The sequence below is a fragment of the Serpula lacrymans genome, assembly GCF_000218685.1.
Source record: "Serpula lacrymans var. lacrymans S7.9 unplaced genomic scaffold SERLAscaffold_3, whole genome shotgun sequence".
Lineage (NCBI taxonomy): Eukaryota > Fungi > Basidiomycota > Agaricomycetes > Boletales > Serpulaceae > Serpula > Serpula lacrymans.
This window is the reverse complement of record NW_006763292.1, coordinates 842,870-856,741: the sequence shown is the minus strand read 5'-3', so window position 1 is coordinate 856,741 and position 13,872 is coordinate 842,870. Positions and strand designations below refer to the sequence as shown.

Here is a 13,872-nt window from a genome sequence, read left to right as displayed (position 1 = left end):
CCGGCTGGTCCACTTTGCTTTTATGCACTCACTGTGATCAGGTGGCTAAATCCAATAGCTAGAACCCTAAACCCATATATCATTCAAAAGCCATGATTGAGAGCTTTTTAATAATACATACATTACTTAGGTAATTCTTGTTATGCTGGTCAATATTCACATATTAATCCACTATACTCATTGGGACAGTTTTGTTGCTGATATTAAGGCTATCAGAAACTAGTGTGAAGTGTATCCTCCTTTGGCCTTGATGACCTCATGAATCCTCCTAGACATATTTTCAATCAATACCTGACACTCATCCACCCCAATCTCCTCTCATTCTGTCTGCACACAAACCACTGCTTGGGTCATTGTTTTGTTGAAAGAAGAAACCCCATTATCTATTTAGGCACAATGTGCTTTTATAGTGATCTCATAGTTGCTATAGTTCCAAGAAGCTCCTATAGTAATGTTACTATGATGGCATTTAGAGTAGACATAGGCCCCATAGCACCTATGGCAATTATAGCACTTATAGCACACATATAGTAATGCTAATACTATGATAGCATTTGGAGTAGCTATAGCACTTATTTCAATTAGAACATCCATAGTACCTATAGTACTCAAATGAAATGAAAACAGTGCAATCATATTTTGTACTAGCAATTGTACTATATGCAAAAGTAAATAGGAGAGTGACTACAAATACTATCAAGCAGCTTGTGCAATAATAGTATCCTCTAAGGCTTCAAAATCAATACCAAAATCCTTATCCTTCATCTGGTCTTCATCAATCCCTAGATAATGGAGATTGGCCAGATTTTTGTTATAGTAAAATTAGTGTCGGTGGCTTTATCCACACAGGGCTTTTCCTTTGAAGCACCAACAGCTTTTTGAAATAGTACTCCCACCTTTAAATAAAATAAAAACCAAATTTGACATAAATAAATAATATGATATCTGGTTTTGAAAATGCTCTCTGAGAATTCTTGGGTAGCTTTATTACCATTCACATATCCCCTGAGAGAACATTCAATCTGAAAAAAAATGGAATAGATAAATAATACAGACCACAGATTGAGGACATACAGCTGCTGTGGTAATTGCAAGTAGAGCTAAAGGAATGCCTTTGAAATGTTCAGGATAGTGTACTCCCTCACCCTTACACCCATACCATTGATTATGAATCAAGTCCTTGAAAATCTGATGACAAAATGGCTTCTGCTTGTTGAATGTCCTGGCCTTGAAAAAATAGTTCAATTTGGCATAAACACGGGAGAATGATAGCTCACTTTGATATCAAGATCACCATCAGCAAATGCACCAGTCTCTAAAAGCCACGTGACAGCCTGCTTGATTTGAACTGGGGCCATATCACCAGGAATTTGATAAGCACCATTGATTATGATGCACGCTTTTGGCAACAATTTCTTCTCAAACCTGGGCAACAGCAGACCAAACCTAGCAAAAAGATACTTGATTAGTATAACATTATTGGAGGTGGAAATACGTACATAGTCGATAAATATGGTTTTGATTTTTTCCAGTTCAGGCACATATTCTGTGTGAGATAGCAGACATGGGTATTTGTCCACAGTGGTTACCTTCTAAAAGAGGCAGAAATAATGTGTTGCCTTGACCCTCTTGGAACAACAAGTGTTGTTTGGCAGAAGTCCCCTCCAAAGACCATTGTGATGCCTCCAAATGGAAGCTGTGTTAGTTTTGGTGATTCTGCACCTTTGTGCTACCTATATATTTTCATTCCTTTCTATATCTATTCTTCTATCATTCACTATTGATTGTGTTCTCTATTATTTCACCTTTGTGGCTGCTTTGTTTACCTTTGTTTACAAAACTTCGGACAGTACTGCAGAGTCCAATGCTTCCTATTCTCTAGTTACTCACATTGGACTCTAGTTCCAGTCCCTGATTGCTCTCAGCAAGTGGCTAGACACTTCCTTCAAGCTTTGTTCTTAATAGGTTATGAGCCCTGTGCTCTAGCCATCTTTCTGACCTCATATCTCACCATCCAAGCGTCCTACTGCTTATCCATCGTAACCATCGTCTTCTGGGACTCTTATTATCTCATCCATCACCTCAGATTACTCTGATCTCATCTTGATCTCCAACAACAACTCCTTGTTGCAAGTTACCCCCATTTTGGACACTTTTTTGGTCTTATCTGCACCATATCTCGCCCAATCCTTATCTGATCGTCTTGTAACTTCTACCGTCATCTTCTACGACCTAAATAGCCCTAGGAGACCTGTCAGAGCGATTGGATTTGAGCTGGATCTTTCTGTGAGCCTTCATCATCATTTGATCACCTTTTGGCCCCCTATTCCATATCTCCACATCCTGTGCTCAGATCTTGGCCCTATTTAAGCCATCTACTACCCTATACTATTGCACTTTACACCCTCAATTTGGGGGCAATCCATCCACTCCATCATCCTCTGTGAAGTTCGCATTTTTGGCACTTTCACCCCTATTAGACCCCTATTGCATATCTCCACATCCTGTGCTTCACTTCTTGTGATATTTGGGCCATTTATTACTCTACAAAAATGTTCCCTATACCTCTGATTTGGTGGCAATCCATCCATCTTACCTGTCTCTGCATCAATTTCGACTTTTTGCCCTATTTTTCGCTTTTTGGCATATCTGGTGTGTGCATAAAGCTCCAATCTTCTCTACTCTGTCCATTATCAGATAGAACAAGCCTATAGACTGTGAAGCTCGCCTGCATTGCCTCAGTTTGCTGTTGCCTAGAGCCTCTCTCAGTCTGCGGTGTTTGGGGAGCTTAAGTCACTTTGTTGACTCATATATAAGCCCTATTAACCAACACTGTCTCGAGGCGATTTCTCTGTTAATATCAGTGTGGAATTGAAAGGGGAACACAGGTGTAACCCTGTAGCAGCACTAGGAAGCCTTAGCACCCTCCTGGATCGCTTTTGGACGCTTTTTGGACCCTATTTGGACCTATCCTTGCGCTTTCTGACCCTCTCCATATCCTCTCTCTACCGCCTCACCATCTTATCTGCTCGCCTCCTACTGTTGCCCATTGTCTTTGCCACTATTCCATCGCCTATAGCCGTCTCCTACATCATTTATCATTGCTCTATTGTCTTATACAACACCCATCATGTCTGACTCTGATCCCAAGTTCCATCCCTTGTCTGGCACTAACTACCCCCAGTGGAGTGGTGAAATGCAAGCTTGGTTGATGACCAAGGGACTGTGGAGGCTTGTCTCTGGCGCTGAAAAGTGTCCTGGGACTGACGCTGAAGCAATAGAGAAATGGGAGTTGAGAGCTGAAAAGGCTGCTGGTGCATCATACCTCAATGTCACCAAAGAGCAGCGCATCCATCTTGATGGCATCATTGATGATCCTGTCAAGATCTGGGAGAAACTGGCAATTGTGCACGTCTCTAAGAAGCCTGGGACAAGATTTAATGCCTATGACAACTTCTTCTCTATCAGAAAGAAGGAGGACGAGTCCCTGCAGTCTCTCATGACCAGAATTGACGAAGGCATACATCAGATTCAAAATCTTCGTCCTACTGGCTTCTCATTGTCTGAATTGGACGATGAATTGACATGCATGGCCATGATTAGGGCGCTTCCTGATCAATATGCCCACTTCACTTCATCTCTACTACTTCTGGGCACCTTGGACAAGACCCAGCTCAGGGATGCTTTCCTTGCTGAAGAGGTCAATCACCGTCGTCGTGCTGAAGTCAATTCTGCCTTGCATTCTTCGTCTACCACTGCCAATAGCACCTGCACCCATCCTAACTGCCATCATTGCAACCAATCCACCACCTCTACTCGCGTTCAGTGTGATTTCTGTGGTTTACTTGGTCATACCCAAGACAAATGCCACAGATACATTGCTAGTCGCCAACAGGCAGTGGAGGGTGTGAAGAATTGCTACAAGCGTGGAAATAAGGCTCAGGCAGGCTCCAGAAACTCTCAGAATACCTCTCAGCAGCCCAAATCTTTGCCCAACAATGCTAATTCATCTACTGTGGTCACTGAATCAGCTGGAAATGCAAGTCTTCGTTCCATTCATCCCTCTGATCCTCATTGCCCTCTCCAACTTGATGCTGACATTGATTGGAATGCAGACACAGGTGCCACCTCTCATATGACACCTCATCATCATTGGGTGCACCACTATACCCCATATTGTGTGCCAATCAAGCTGGTTGATCACACTGTTGTCTATTCAGCTGGTGTTGGTACTGTGGTGTTTAATCCTGTGATGAATGGCAAAGTGGCTAGGGCTGTGGAATTCTCTAGAGTGCTCCATGTACCAGATCTTCGAAATAATCTCCTCTCAGTCTTGTATTTAACTCGTCAAAGTGGTTTCAATGTCACTATTTCGTCTCATTCCATGTCCTTTATGCGTGACAACACTCTCTTGTTCACTGCAACTATCAATGACAACAATACAGCATTCCTTGATGGATCTACTGCTGCTTGTGTTGAATTGGGACATTTTACTGCGACTATACCACTTGATTTGATGCTCTGGCATCACAGATTGGCTCACCACCATCATGCTGATGTCAAGAGACTGATACAGAGAGATCTGGTCACTGGGCTTACACTGGAATCCAAGGCTGCTCCTGATCCTGTCTGTGAACCGTGCTTGTCTGGCAAGATGCATGCCAATCCATTCCCATCATCTGATACTCGCTCTGCTCATCCTTTGGACCTCATCCATTCTGATGTACACCAAGTCTCTTCCCCCACATTCTCTGGTTATCGCTACTGGGTCACCTTCATTGACGATCACAGTCGATTCCGTGTTGTTGTGCCTCTCAAGGCCAAGTCAGATGTCTTTGATGATTTCAAGAGATTCAAGGCTTATACTGAGACTCAATTGGAGCGTAAAATCAAGGCTCTGCGCAATGACAAAGGGGGAGAGTACATGTCCAAGGAATTTGAGCAATTCACAGATGACCATGGGATTGTCAGACAGCATACCACCAGGAATCATCCTCAGCAGAATGGTGTGGCAGAGCAAGCAAACAGACTTCTGACTGAGCGTATCACTGCCATGTTATCAGAGTCTGCATTGCCTAACAGCTTCTGGGGTGAATGTCTGTCCGCTTTGGTGCATGTCTGGAACAGGTGTCCCACTGATGCAGTGGCCCATGCCACTCTATTTGAGTTGTGGTATGGACGCAAGCCTGACATGTCTCACCTTCGCATTTGGGGCTGCACTGCCTATGTGCATGTGCAAAAGGACAAAAGAGGCGTCTTTGGCTCTCATATGGAGAAATGTGTGTTCATTGGTTACCCTGAGGGGTACAAGGGATCGAAATTCTACAATCCTACCACCAAGTGCACTGTTATCTCTGAGAGAGCTGATTTTGATGAGCGCTACTTCCCTGGCTTGAAGAGGTCTTCTGACAATGTCCCACCTCCACCTCCCACTCCACCTTCGCTATCCATGCCATTGGGCCTGATTGAGGATATCCCTGCACCAGGTCCAGGGGGAGATATGGGCCCACCAGCTGTGCTTCAGCAGCCTCAGCCATTGCCTGACAATGGGCCTCATTTGGACCTTGATGCAAAACCACCTGTGAATCAACCTCCTGAGCTTCCAAATCACCCTCCTCATCGCTCACCTTCTCCTGACTTGCCTATTGCACTGAGATGCCCTGTAAGGGCTAGGAGACCACCTAGACCATGGTGGCTTCAACACAGACAACCTACTCCTGCCATTGAGAGTGATGACAGTGATTCTGAGGCAGTTGATGATGAAGTGGCACACTTTGGAGACTCTGCTGAGCCTAGGTCATTTGCAGATGCAATGAAGTGTCCTGATGCAGATAAATAGAGAGAGGCAGCCATGGAAGAGCTTCAAGCTCATGAGCGCAATGGTACTTGGTCACTAGTGGAACTACCTCCTGGAGTCAATGCTATTGGTGGCAAGTGGGTCTTCAAGATCAAGCGCAACTCAGATGGCACTGTTGAGCGCTACAAGGCCAGATATGTGGCCAAAGGTTATAACCAGCGCCCTGGCTTTGATTTCCTCGAAATATTTGCACCTACTGTCCGCATATCATCCATCAGAGTTGTCCTTGCCATTGCAGCCATCCACAACCTCCATTTGCGCTCCATTGACATTTCCCATGCATTCCTGAATGGAGTCATGGATGTCAAGGTCTACATGCATCAGCCAGAGGGATTCCATCAGGGTCCTCGCAATCTTGTTTGCCAGTTGAGCAAGGCCATCTATGGGACAAAGCAGGGAGGCAGAATGTGGAACCAGAAGATGCACACTGTGCTTGAAAAACTCGGATTCAAGCGTACTTATTCAGACTCTGCCATCTATGTCTTTAACAGAGCTGATGTGCGCATTATCCTGCCTGTCTTTGTTGATGACATGACACTGGCATCCACTTCTACTTCTGCACTTGACCAAGCTGTCAAGGACCTCTCCCTGCACTTTAAGCTTCGTGATCTTGGCCCTACTTCTTATTTACTTGGCATTTCCATCACTAGAGACCTAAGTAATCGCACCATCTCCCTCTCCCAACATCAGTACACTCTGGACATTCTGGAGCGCTTTGGCATGAAGGACTGCAAGCCTGTGTCCACTCCCATGGATCCTGGTTTGCGCCTCACCAAGGACATGTCTCCCAAAACATCCAGTGATGCTGCTTTGATGAAGGACATTCCTTACCTTGCTGCTGTTGGTGCTCTGATGTATCTGGCCACTACCACTCGTCCTGACATTGCCTACACTGTTGGAGTCCTTGCCAGATATAACTCTAATCCTGGTCTTACTCACTGGAGCGCTGTCAAGCACTTGTTCCCCTACTTGCAAGGCACCCTTGATCATTCCCTTGTCCTTGGTCCTGATCCCAATTCCACTGAACTCTTCACCACTTTCTCTGATGCTGATCATGGTGGTGACAAGGACTCTGGTCGTTCTACTGGTGCCTATATTGTCAAGATGGGATCTGGTGCTGTCTCCTGGAGCTTCAAGCTTCAGAACATTGTTGCTCTGTCCACCACTGAAGCAGAATACATTGCTGCTGTTGAGGCTGGCAAAGAGATCTGCTGGATGCGAAATTTGTTGAAGGAAATGGGCTATCCTATCACCTCTCCTTCCACCCTTCATATTGACAACCAATCTGCCATCTCTGTATCCAAGAACCCTGAGCACCATGGTCGGATGAAACACCTTGATCTGCGATGGCATTGGTTGAGAGATGTTGTTGACTCTGGGCAGATTGCTCCTACCTTTGTTCCCACTGCTGAAATGCCTGCAGACTTGTTGACCAAGGCTCTTGCCAAGCCTAAAGTGGAAGTGTTCAGGAAGATGATGGGACTTATTAGATCAGGGGGGAGCTGATGCTTGGGAGGTGCAGCATCAGGGGGGAGTGTTAGTTTTGGTGATTCTGCACCTTTGTGCTACCTATATATTTTCATTCCTTTCTCTATCTATTCTTCTATCATTCACTATTGATTGTGTTCTCTATTATTTCGCCTTTGTGGCTGCTTTGTTTACCTTTGTTTACAAAACTTCGGACAGTACTGCAGAGTCCAATGCTTCCTATTCTCTAGTTACTCACATTGGACTCTAGGTACTGTATACCTGTCATACTCTCTAATAATACAGTTACTCACATTGGACTCTAGTTCCAGTCCCTGATTGCTCTCAGCAAGTGGCTAGACACTTCCTTCAAGCTTTGTTCTTAATAAGCTGATTATCCAAAATGTCCCGCAATGTACAATCCAATGCTTTTAATTCCATGACAGTGTTGCATTGGTGGTTCATCCCAGACAATAACTCCGGTATGTTTCAATACCTCATGGAGGTCAGAGTTTTTTAGAATCCATGTGGGTGCTTCATTCACAGGAATAGGGATTCCAAGGCACAAATGAGCTGTGCGGTCATCCTCCAAGAGTAGGGATGCAATCCCAGAGGATGCTACACATAGAGCAACATTATAATTATCCCTTGCTCAAACAACAGCAGTAATTGTATTACAGAGATATGTTTTCCCCCTACCGGTACCTCCAGCACTGTGAATAAAGGTTGTTCCCCAATTATGATGAATTGACTGCATGATGGTATCAAAAGCATTTTGCTGCTCTTGACCGAGCTGCTCTACATTATCTTTTGAGTAATAATAATACAGTTAAGTGATCAAATTTTACTGAGTCAAAAGTCAGTGAACTTGTGCTGTCTGTTCTTATAAGCGTGAGAATTCTTCAGTGTGGCTACAATTTTCACTGTGTTCACTACTACTGTACTGCTGTTTCTGTATTGCCACAAAAACCACGCAAGCAAAACTAAGCAAAATAAACGATGCAACATGGTTCACACGTGGCATTTGGGACAACCATCCCCTTTATTATAGATAACAATGTCATTCTCGCAAGGTAAGTACATTGTAATTGACGTATTGATTACTTATGTTTTTGATCAAAACAATGTCCTCACTCACAACAAATGGCCTTCCATTCTGATCTTGCTCTGTAGATCTACATTGGACAAACCACAGGAAAACTGGCAATGTGTGCTGTATGACTTTGACCAGTTAGGCAAATGGGCATACATTTCTTCTACAGGCGTCAATCTCAGCAACCACACACAATATCATATTTTATATGGACTTCTACCAACTCCAGATCATATATTGTACCATTATGTTGCGAGTGCAAGGCTTCCTTGGCAAGTGTAATTTATCTCATTACAGCAACTGGACTGGGTGAGTTTTTTTGTGGATTCTGTCATTTTTGCAGTTGATGATAAAATGTGAACAGCGATGCTGATTCCTTGATACACCCCCTGACTGTTGCCTGTTTGGCCTTATTGTACAATGTCCAAACTTTGGGCAACACCCCGTAATTCTTGTCTTATAATAATATTTTTTTTATTCACAAGGCTGCAAATTAATCTTAATTCTTCATGTCTCCCTCTGACACAAAGTGTAAGCTCTTGTTGGACGCTGAAGCAGACCAACCCTCAAAGAAAACAAGGTGAATGAACGGTAAAAATTGTGTTTTTGATATATACTCATTACCAATTCATAGGTTGACCAATGTAACCGGTCACGTACACACAATGTACCTACTGTTCCTCAAGTGTCAGAAGATGCTAACAGAAACAGTGCTCTCAACGGAAACAACAAGCACACAAGCCTTCAAGTAGCTGATAATGTGAACTCCAGCTTGTCCTGTGATATTGTCATTGATCCCACCTTACTGCAAGGTTTGGGTAACAATGTTATACGATATGCTATTCAAAATCAGTGCTATCTGTTGTATGCTCATAACTATAAATGTTACCTGTATTAACAGGATTGTGTCATACTCCAATCAGGCCACAAACAAGTATGCCATCAACAGGTTCCCAACAGAGGGCCTGGAATGGGGAAGCCACGGGAAACTCTTCAACAAGAGCCACATTTTATGTGCAATTAACATCAACAACCCAGCTGTCATTTGGATTGCGGGACTAGTCTCTGGAATCTGGTTTGTTGATAATAATAGCAGTCCAGCTGGGTGAGTAGCATTAAATGTGGTGCCTTTTTCTGTTGATGGCACCAGTGTCACTTGCAAAAGGTTGTCTGGCAGATCAACCACAGCATTAGGTAACTTATTCCTCCACTGTCTGCTCTTCTGTTTGTTCACGGATAAAAAGGAATATCACTGACACTGACTGGAATGCAATCTGGGTAGCCTGATGGCAGAACACCCGAGTGGGAGGTACTGACAATTTTGTGTGTATACTGAAGATGTTATTCCCTCAGGTGTTTATTACTCATTTGGTCCAGCCATTCATGGAAGACTTTGATGCACATGAAGAATTCACAAGCAAGCACAAGATGTCTTCCTACCCTGTAATGGACTTGCAGATCAAAGATGCTGTCCTTGTCAAAGCAGTAATTACTCGATACAAGAAGAAGGACAGATCACCACAGAAGAAAGACACTTCACTGGGCAACTCCCAGAAATGGGTGAACTGAGTAGCAAACTTTGAACTGCAAAGTGTTTCTTTCTTACATAGGTCCACCACTACTGAAGATGACAACAATGTTCCAGAGACTGAAGTCAAAATTTGAGAAGACTCTCTCTTTCACTACTTTTCACAATGACTTTACCAATTCTCAATATTTTTGTGCCCTTTATGACTCATTTTCCTATATTGAAATATGCTACAAACTCCACATACCTATCACGCAATTGTGCATATAAAATTGTCTGTATATTACACAGATATGATGTACTCTACATTGCACGTGAATGATACCTCCCATTTTGCAGCACATTTCAATGCAATGAGTCAGTAGTAGAACACCCCCATCTCCTTCAACCATGGTTCCTCAGTGTAGCTCATTAAACTTGGTCACTCCTTTAAATGAATCAATTAAGGATTGTATTGATCATGTTTGGGCAACAAAACCTTTCAAAAGTACAGTTAAACTACAAACCATGTTGAAAATGCACAATCCGGACTGGATAATAGGAAAAAAAGTGAGCCACCACACCAACTCTCGTGAAGCAACCTCGTGTAAAAATAGTGTATCGACAGATAAAAAAGAGTTGTTGGGAGATATGCTTTATGTGTAGTTGTACATTCTACCAGGAACTGCAATCCTTATCTGATATTGTCAGCTTAATTTGTCCTCTGGCTGTGAAGTGTGATGTGTTCAATCCTCATATCTTGAGCAAAATTGCGGGCACATTTGGGAGCCCTTCATTGCAACCAATCTGTCAATTCTATGACCAAGACAACGGCATTGTGGATTGGTGGTATGAAGTGTTTGCGCCGACAAGCAGCAATCTTGAAGGCCGCATACAAACAGCAAATTTGATATCTGCCTTGCTATAGGGTGTTCCTGGTTATCATCATGAAGAATGCACCTGAAACCAGACTCAGTTCAACACAGGAAAACTTCAATACAAATGATCTGGCACATCCTTTGTGGTGGTATCATGCCAGCAGGAACAGTGTAGCACAAGTGCGCTCCAAACAAGGTCTGCTGCGGATGCTACAGAACTTGTAACACCACTATACTGAGGTGCAAGCAATATGACATCAAATTCCTTCAATCAAAAAGTGCTCCTTGCCAACATCAATGGAACCTCCATAGAAAATATTACAATAAATAACCCATCATATTTTGTGATCAAGTTGCGTATCAGGCTACCGACAAATGCTAAAACACCATTTTATCCCATTCACCAAGCCAGCCAACAATCAACAATGTCTTTATCTTGCAAAGTAAGCTTACACTTTAAAGCAAGGATACCACTGATATCTTGTAATGGGAAACAGAACACAAACCTGAGAGCCTTGCAGTTCACTTCAACCAAAGCATCTCACGTTGAAATAGTATCATTCCAGCAAACCACTGTGCATGCTTTCACACAACCCCATCTCTCGCTTTATTTACCCTTTCTCATTACACCTCTTGTCAAGTATATCCACTTCAGCTCAATTGTCTTTATGGTATAATATGTTGAGGATGCCAGCCACTACCCTACAAACAGTGCATTATGAAAGTTGTGTAAAACATTTTTGTGGCCAGGAGAAATGGTTATATTCAGCCAGAGTCAAGGACACTTTGAAATTCTTGTGAACATGCATCCTGGTGACCGTTATTTACCCATCCGAGGTGTCAGAAGGTATGCTTTGACAAATTCAATGGCCATATGCAGTTCATACTCATAGAATGCTGTTAAACTGGCACAAAGATCATATTTATATGTAAGATGAGATGTACATAATGTCTATGTACTGTACTATTGCGGTGACAATCTAAAATGCAAGCATGCATGGCATGTATTGTGAAGGAATAGGACAGTGTTTCAAGGCAATTGCCACTGATTCAAAATACAACATCCATACAAAGCGAATCAATTGAAAACAAGAATGGCCCTGTAATGTTTCTGCATCTGCACACATTGCAATTAAACTTGAGAACTATGTCTCACCATCAATAGATATCAATTCAGCACTGTAAGTTGTCCTGGCCTGCATCTTTCATGAGCTTACCATGACCAACCACCACACTAGAGGAATGTATGACTGGAACATCAAAGACCGCAAGGACAGCTTATTTCTTCCAGAGAACTTGCCCAATTATACATTCTGCTTTGTTGATGTTGCATGTGTTATACTGTGACATTCATCTGCACTGTGCAGCATTGGCACAGCTTGCATCAGGTCCTTTGCTTTACCCAAGCCGTAAGTTTTGATTGCTGATGTATTGTTGCAGTGGATGTCCAGAATCCCTTCATTGTGGCTCCGTACTTTGCGCATTTGTCAGTGTATGTGGGGTTGTAAGGAGGTTGTTAATGACACTACCACCTTGTGGATGCACGTGATGTGCAAGTATTCATTGTACTGTGGTTGCGGTATCACCATTACATGGTCTAATGCAGATACCTTCCAGGATTGAATGAGAGAATGCTATGTGGTTGACATAGCCTATTTATGCAAGTTGAGCAAGACCATGAGAGTGCACTTCACAGAGATAGATGTTCAAGTACTTGTTGTTGGGAAGTGCTTTTGCATCCCACTAACAGTGATGAGGCAAGTTCTCTGGAAGAAATAAGCTGTCCTTGCGGTCTTTGATGTTCCAGTCATACATTCCTCTAGTGTGGTGGTTGGTCATGGTAAGCTCATGAAAGATGCAGGCCAGGACAACTTACAGTGCTGAATTGGTATCTATTGATGGTGAGACATAGTTCTCAAGTTTAATTGCAATGTGTGCAGATGCAGAAACATTACAGGGCCATTCTTGTTTTCAATTGATTCGCTTTGTATGGATGTTGTATTTTGAATCAGTGGCAATTGCCTTGAAACACTGTCCTATTCCTTCACAATATATGCCATGCATGCTTGCATTTTAGATTGTCACCGCAATAGTACAGTACATAGACATTATGTACATCTCATCTTACATATAAATATGATCTTTGTGCCAGTTTAACAGCATTCTATGAGTATGAACCGCATATGGCCATTGAATTTGTCAAAGCATACCTTCTGACACCTCGGATGGGTAAATTGGATTGACTGACAATGTTACCTAGAATTGAATACCCTAATGTGGTGTCATATCTGTACTGGAGAACAGGACTCCAGCATCTCCAAAGGAGATATTTCCCCAAATCCGAACCTCCCAAATCTTTGGTACTCTTGGGATTATGCTCCTCATGGCCTGCCAGTCAGCATAGCCCCGTGTCCCACCCCCACATGGTACTTCGGACTCCCGTTCCAATACTCCTGCACCAGACTTCTAGTCCATCATATGCTTTTCTATGCATGTTCCCATACTCTTCATGGACTCTATAATTAGACCTTATGATACACTCCTATATGTTTCTGTCTCGCTAGATAATTGTCCACATAGAACTCTGTACCTACATTACAAGTTACTCCTTATGAGCCCCCACTCTTCTGACAGTATATAAGTTGTAGCTCCTGTACTCCGTTTCCGCAGTTCAAATATCAACTAGATTCCCTCGTCTTTTACAAGTCTCTTTCTAAGTTTTCCAATCCTTCTCTGAAGGGCCTTTACTCTGCTCCCTTTCCATCCTCTACTCTCCTCCATCCATTTTCCATTGAGTTAGGGACCAAGGACCACGGAAGGGCCTAGCGCACAAGCTAAGCCAATTCCATTCCCCATCTTGTACTATGTTACCCCCTACTCCATCTCCATACTCTGTAACTCTAAACACTCCGCAGGTCACGGTTCTGACATGTGGCTGTCAAGCTAACATGTCTAAGACATAATTTAAATGCTATTGTATTTTCCTATGACGCGTCCAAACTTAAGGACCACTATCAACACCGTGCTTGTCAAAAGCAAGCTCCAGACTCGGATATATGGCAGGACTGCA

General features: G+C 43.1%; 3 protein-coding genes across 3 annotated transcripts; 2 read left to right on the top strand and 1 right to left on the bottom strand.

Moving 5' to 3' along the window:
* Positions 1–696: 696 nt before the first annotated feature.
* On the bottom strand, positions 697–1,358 carry SERLADRAFT_405883 (uncharacterized protein; the record flags this gene model as incomplete). The annotated part of the gene is made up of 4 exons (XM_007314413.1): positions 697–782; positions 992–1,022; positions 1,075–1,227; positions 1,278–1,358. The coding sequence occupies 4 exons, from the start codon at positions 1,356–1,358 to the stop codon at positions 697–699; spliced, it is 351 nt and encodes a 116-aa protein (XP_007314475.1).
* A 2,438-nt stretch (positions 1,359–3,796) lies between these two features.
* On the top strand, positions 3,797–4,255 carry SERLADRAFT_338132 (uncharacterized protein; the record flags this gene model as incomplete). The annotated part of the gene is made up of 1 exon (XM_007314412.1): positions 3,797–4,255. A coding segment is annotated over one exon (459 nt), but the record flags the coding sequence as incomplete, so codon positions are not given.
* Positions 4,256–8,664: 4,409 nt separating this feature from the next.
* On the top strand, positions 8,665–9,986 carry SERLADRAFT_405882 (uncharacterized protein; the record flags this gene model as incomplete). Its single annotated transcript, XM_007314411.1, has 6 exons — positions 8,665–8,726; positions 8,903–8,948; positions 9,052–9,281; positions 9,319–9,522; positions 9,711–9,726; positions 9,771–9,986. 6 exons carry the CDS (start codon positions 8,665–8,667, stop codon positions 9,984–9,986), a joined length of 774 nt encoding a protein of 257 aa, XP_007314473.1.
* Between the last annotated feature and the right edge of the window lie 3,886 nt (positions 9,987–13,872).